The sequence below is a fragment of the Chinchilla lanigera genome, unplaced genomic scaffold (assembly GCF_000276665.1).
Source record: "Chinchilla lanigera isolate Chin_1 unplaced genomic scaffold, ChiLan1.0 scaffold00025, whole genome shotgun sequence".
Taxonomy (NCBI): Eukaryota; Metazoa; Chordata; class Mammalia; order Rodentia; family Chinchillidae; genus Chinchilla; species Chinchilla lanigera.
In genome coordinates, this window is record NW_004955426.1 from 19,942,671 (window position 1) to 19,948,670 (window position 6,000).

General features: G+C 41.1%; 1 protein-coding gene and 1 long non-coding RNA gene across 5 annotated transcripts in view; one reads left to right on the forward strand and one right to left on the reverse strand.

Annotated features, from left to right (window-relative positions):
- Rai14 (retinoic acid induced 14) overlaps positions 1-6,000 on the forward strand; it is a 148,907-nt gene that overhangs the window by 110,860 nt on the left and 32,047 nt on the right. For all 4 annotated transcript variants that reach the window (XM_013514963.1, XM_005386174.2, XM_005386173.2 and 1 more), the window contains exon 4: positions 2,971-3,059. In XM_013514963.1, coding sequence (XP_013370417.1) covers positions 2,971-3,059 — 89 coding nt within the window. The remainder of the gene's footprint in view (positions 1-2,970; positions 3,060-6,000) is intronic.
- Positions 3,066-6,000, reverse strand: part of LOC106148676 — a 40,342-nt gene continuing 37,407 nt past the window's right edge. The window contains exon 3 of the long non-coding RNA XR_001234320.1: positions 3,066-3,936. This is a non-coding gene — a long non-coding RNA (uncharacterized LOC106148676). The remainder of the gene's footprint in view (positions 3,937-6,000) is intronic.

Below are 6,000 nucleotides of genomic sequence, written 5' to 3' on the forward strand. Positions count from 1 at the left end.
CATGTGCAAGGAAACTTTGACTTAACGGGGCCTATCAATAACATATGTTACAGCCATCAAAGATGTTGATTTAGGTTGATGGGGTGAGCATCTATAAATGAATGTTTGAGGAGTTTCTCTTGTGGAATTGGAAATTGAACCCAACTTCCTAACATTTTATTTCTCCTGCCTTATAATGATGGAAAGTCAGTAACCTCCAGGTCATGATCCGGAGTCCCTGCTGTTTCCAGGTCTTCCAGTGATTTTCCTGTCACGTTCTTCAGATTGTATTTACCACCACAAAGCAACAGCCTACAGCCGTGCTGGTTGTCAAGTGTGTCGCACTGTCAACCATCCATAAATACAGCGTGTCATCCAGAGGCAGTTGAGAAGACTCAGAGTAGAAAAAAATATAAATATCACATAAGGATGGGAAGTAGAAACTAGACAGGACCCATGGAGGGCTTCAAACCCCTCATAGCCAGGGCTTTGAGGTTTCTATCCATGGTCTGTTACCTGATTTGGAGGAAGGTGAAGTAAACATGTTCTATTTGTGAAAATTGGGCAAGCTGTAGAATTGTGATACATGTAATGTTCTCTGCATGTGTCCTACTTTATCAAAAGATAGGTGGGGGATATGTGCACATGTCCATGTGTTCTCACCAGTCACTGCTCTTGGGTGCCTGTCTGCAGAGTGGGAGATGGGAACCCTCTTGCCTAGAGACTTCTGATTGGGTTTTCACCTGGTCATGGGAGACAGCCAAGTGAACACCTTGGAAACAGACACTTAGACTTAAAAAAAAAAAAAATTAGTATGAGTCAGTTTTAGGAAGATAGCTCCTAGTGTCCCTAAAAGTAGAGAGTTGAATCACTGAGGCTTTGTGTCCTTGAGGGCAATTAGTTATGTCATCTACATAGTTACTAAGGCGAGGGAGCTTTAGGAAACCTACCAAGATTAGTTAAAATAAAGGATTTACCACTTGAAGGTGAGCTTATAAAATGAAGCCCACCCCCATAATGCTGAAAGCAAATGTATTATTTTACTGCCTTTGGGGGGGTTCTTTTGGTTAAGCTGTATTTAATCAGGAATTTCATTTAAACAAGTCACCATATTCCCAGTTACTCCACATAATCAAAGTTTTGGTAAAATGTGACATCATCCAGAAGTGAACTTTGGTGTAAAGAAACATTATACCTCGATTGTTTCACAAATGTAGAAACAGTAGAATCAGAGCCAGGAGGGCTGATAAAATAGAATGTCAGAGCAATAAGAAACATTAGAAATAATTTGGCTTCAGTCCTGCCACTCCACAATAGAGGAAATTAGGCACAGAGAGGTTAGATTGATTCCCCGCGCACACGAAGATTATGCTGTGACTGATTTGCAACAAGATGTGCAATCTCCACCTTTGATAATCTGTGCTCTTCACTCAGTCTAGCAATGAAGTACAGGGTCTGGAGTCAGACCAACTTGGTTCAAATATTAGCTCCTACGTTTGCCTGTTGGGTGTGACTCTGGTGGCAGTTCCTATCCTACCAGAAAACATTGCCTGGATGTTATTCCAGAGGTGTAGACCCTGAGGTGTTGCGTAGAGCACATCCTAAGGGAAAGTCTTTAAAACAGAACTCTCTCAATTCCCGGAACAACAACAACAATAAAACCAGAACTCTCCTGGGCTGGGGTGGGATAGCTCAGGCGGAGAGTTGGACAGCATGTTATCCCCTTTATTCCCTTGGTACGGGAAGGAGACCAAAAGGAAGAAAGGCCTCCACAGTGGACGCTGACCCAGTGCTTGTGGCCACCGCCGCCTTCAAGCTTCACTGCCTGGTGGAACTGTGCTTTGCTTCTTTCTGCCTGCAGAATGCTCCTTACCCTGAGAATTGCTGGGGTGATCGGTATGGCATTGGGGTGTTGTCTCTTTTCTTAATTGCCAGTCTACAGATGCTGAGCATGCTTTGTACTCCCAAGGGTCATTGAGTTCTGTAGCCTAATTGTGAGTGTTCTCTGAGTTTGTACCTGAGTGTAGACTCTCCAGGGAGATAATAATAGCACTCAAGTTAAAATGCTGCAGTGGTAATCCCAGCACTCAGGAGGTTGAGACAGGAGGATCATGAGCCCAAGGCCACCCTTGACTACAGAAAGAGTTCAAGGCCAGCCTGAACTGCATAGTGAGAGTCTGTCCTGCAACCCTCTCAAAGATTTTTATGGTAATGCAAAGACGTTACATCTAAGAGTGTATAGTGAGATGCTTGACTTGCATTAACAAATGCTACCCACAACTATTATTCACCTGCACCCCAACAGACATTGGGCATTGACATTGTCCAGAACTTTGACCACTGTGTGATTTTAGATGGGTTTCTTTTTAGAAAATATATTACTTAGAAACAATGGCTTTGGGGAAAGCACTAGACAGTAGGAAGAAGTGCATTTAGAAACTGAGTCTTACTGAGGTATGGAGAGACAAATACATGGTTCACTTAGGGTTTTTTTAAAGCCTGACCTTTGGTTTGAAAAACCTAAGGTCACATTCCTGTTTTATCATCATTAAGAGATGTCAGTGAGGGGCTGGAGTGGGATAACTCAGTGGAAGAGCATGGTTTCATATGCATAAGGCCCCAGATTTCAACCTCAGCACCAAAAAAAAAAAAGAAGAAAGAAAGAAAAGTCAGAGAACAAATTATATTATTGTATTATATCGAGCCTCTGTTTCCTCATCTTTTGAATGAGGTTACACTGGGTATGGGGCCAGTTTACTCAGGAGCCTGAGGCAGGAAGATCCCTTGAGCCTGCATGTTGGAGGCTATACAGGGCAACATAGTGAGATCCTATCTCAACAGCTACCATAAAATTTTTAAAATACATGTTTTAGAAAATGAGGCTGATAATACCTATTCGGTGTGTGGCTGTGGAGTTCAAGGGAGGGAACATGAGGAGGTTGAAGGGTTTGTTGGGGATGAACTCTGATGCATGTTCCCCTCTCTTTCTAGTTTCCATCTTGCTGCTGCGAAAGGACATGCAGAATGCCTCCGGGTCATGTTTACACACGGTGTGGATGTGACAGCCCAAGACACTACCGGTATGTGGTTTTTTAATCACTTAAATCAACAGACTGGCAGGACAGTATCACAAAGGTGGTGATACATACTCGTGGAACAGTTAAAGTCTACAGATAAGCCAAAAGAAAGAAAATAGAATCACGTCTAATAGTCTCTGACATGGTTTCATCACTTGTCTATACCTTTATAAGTATTTTCTTCTTCTGTGTCATTAGTCACTAGAGACTGTATGCTTCTTATCCTCTTTTGATATTCTTTCCAAAGATTATATGTATGAACCAAGCAGTATTTCCTAATTTTTGTCTTTATGAATCACAGTGTAAGATGATAAATGGGGTGAATTCTTCAGTAACACATTTCATCAATTAGCTGAAATGAGCTAGTTGTGGACAAAAGCCATGATCTTCATCTTGACTGGCTGCCCAGGACCCTCAGTCTTTACTGCACTGTACTGCGTGTAAATCACCAGTATTATTTCTCCCATTAAAGGCTCTTAAGAAGCATTTTTTTGGTAGCCATAACATGTCATACGGGGATAGTTTGTTTTTACCAGTGGAGCCCTAGCTGGGTTTCTGAGAGCCTGGTATAGCGCTAGCAGCAAGGTCTGGATATACCAGCTCAGTGCCCACTTCCTTGCAGACTGGGATGACCTGGTCCTCCAAGGAGTTCGGGAGAAGCCCTCAAACCCGTCATGGAGGCTTCTCAGTGCTGGTTGGGGCGCTGATTGAAATCGGTTCACTGAAGCACTTTGTGGCCCCACAACCTTGTTCAAATGTTCCATGGATTGAAGAAGTCTCAGAGCTTCCAGTCCTGTTTCGTTTTCCGCTGTTTTTTGCGAGGAGGCTAACACTTTGCTGTAAATGAAGCACTAGCCTTTTGTGATAATTTCTTGAAAGTCTGCAAAGAAAACACAGAGACAAAAGAAGGGAAAAGGTGCATGGAAAAAAAAAGTGCCTGGAATGACTTCGTGTTATCTAGAAGAACTGTTAAACTCTTTCTGTTAAAAAAAAAAAAAAAAAAAAAAAAACAGATAAATTGTGATGGCTTTAACTGCTTATCTCATGCCTTTCCGGTTGGCTATAATTCCCCCTCCTTAACTCTCCCTCTCAAGAAAGCATACCTGGATACCAGAGAGGGATGAGGTTGTTAAGCACTCTGGCTTTATGATCATCATTAGTCAAAAATGCTTTTATGGTTAGAGGCTTAGCTTTGACAGGTGAGGTATTTTCAATAAATTTGCCTTAAATATTGACACATTTATTACAGAGATGCAATCTTAAATCTCAAAGCCTCTTTAGAAATGGCACAAAGTTGTTGTGTTTTTTTGTTTGTTTTTTAACCATAAATCATACTACCTGTAGGGATTTTTTCAGGAGCGGGGGGACTCCTTTCAATGTATATGATACTTGCTCTTTTTATCCTGTTTTCCACAAATTCTACAAGATGGTCAAATTGGTCTAATTTTCTACTTCTAAACTGTTGACCAGATTTAAATGCAAAGGGTTTTTAAGTGTCTTTTAAAAAAAGGTCATCATTCCACATGAAATGCTTAGAATTCTGAGAATTTTTATGGGTGCTTTCAGTTAATTTTATGAGTGAAACACTGTCAGAAGTTACGAGCATGAGTCCAGTTATAGTACAACACCCGCAGTTGTATTAGATGGCTTTGGAAGCTCAAGTGAGGTAGGCATTGTGGACCCATTAGCAGTAGCAGGCGCACAGAAAGGCCCTCTCCATTTAGCTACTGTTATGAGTATTGCTGGCAGAGAGATCACTTTTATTCTCTTTCACTGGGCTACTGAAAGATCAGTTTCAGATCTTATTCACACACACAAAGCTTGACAGTCATCACAACATGTGCTATTCTTTTAAAAGTAAGAAAAAGAAAACCGAAAGACCCACCAAAAAATCATCACTTTTTTTTGTGGGGAGAGGGCTTCATATTCCTTAGGTTGCCTGTTTACCACCATGGACACACAACACTCTGGTAGGGAGATCAGACCCTGGACCATATCTGAACTAAACACATACAATTCCTGTGATACCCTTGGTGGCTTGTTTGTTCTAGTTCTCAGCTGATGTAAGAATTGGGAATTCGGTTTTTTAGAAAGCACTTCTACTGAGCAGACAGCAAAGCTGACGCTTAGCTTTTTTGTTTTTGTTTTTGACACCTACACTTAGCACTGTGGAGTAGAAAATAGAATTACACAGAAGCATTACCAAAAGACTAAAGAAGACCGAAGAATCTTACATTTATTATCAGTGTGTCTCCTTCTTTTATTAACAAGTATATACATTTGATGCTGTGACAGAATCCAAGATAAGAATAGATTAAACATTAAAATTACATGTCTCCCAATCGAAAGATCAGGATTGGTATGATAGCTCTGCTCCATACCATGATGACCCAGACCCACTATTGCTACGCCATGTGTTTCCATGGTCCCCATGGACTGAATGGCTCCCAAGGGGTCCCCAGCAGCAGTGAAGGAAAGGACTGTGTGGTCCACATGGCACACACATAATTCCACTCAGGTCTCCCTGGACACAGCATGGCCCATGGCCACTAGCTTTAAGCAAAGCAGGGAAATTCTTGGCAACAATTTGTTTAGTTAAATCAGATGTTTTACTATAGAAGGAGGCAGAAACAGATTGAAAGATGATTTGCAATTTCTATCACCCTAACATACTTTAAATTGTCTCTAATCCCTTTGCATACTTGGCTTTCCTAATAAAACAACTTTTGTTATGAAAGAGACTTAGAGGGTAAGAAGCTGAGGTATGAAAATGTAATACACAGAAAGTCCCAGAGGAGGGAAACTTGTCAGCCCTTCTGGTTCTCTCAGGTTTTCAGTTCCTGGTTAGTGCTTTTTTTTTTTTTTTTTTTTTTGCTTTTTGGGTTTTTTTTTTTTTTTTTTTTTTTTGAACTTTTTGGGTGGCCTTGCATTTTGTTACACCCCT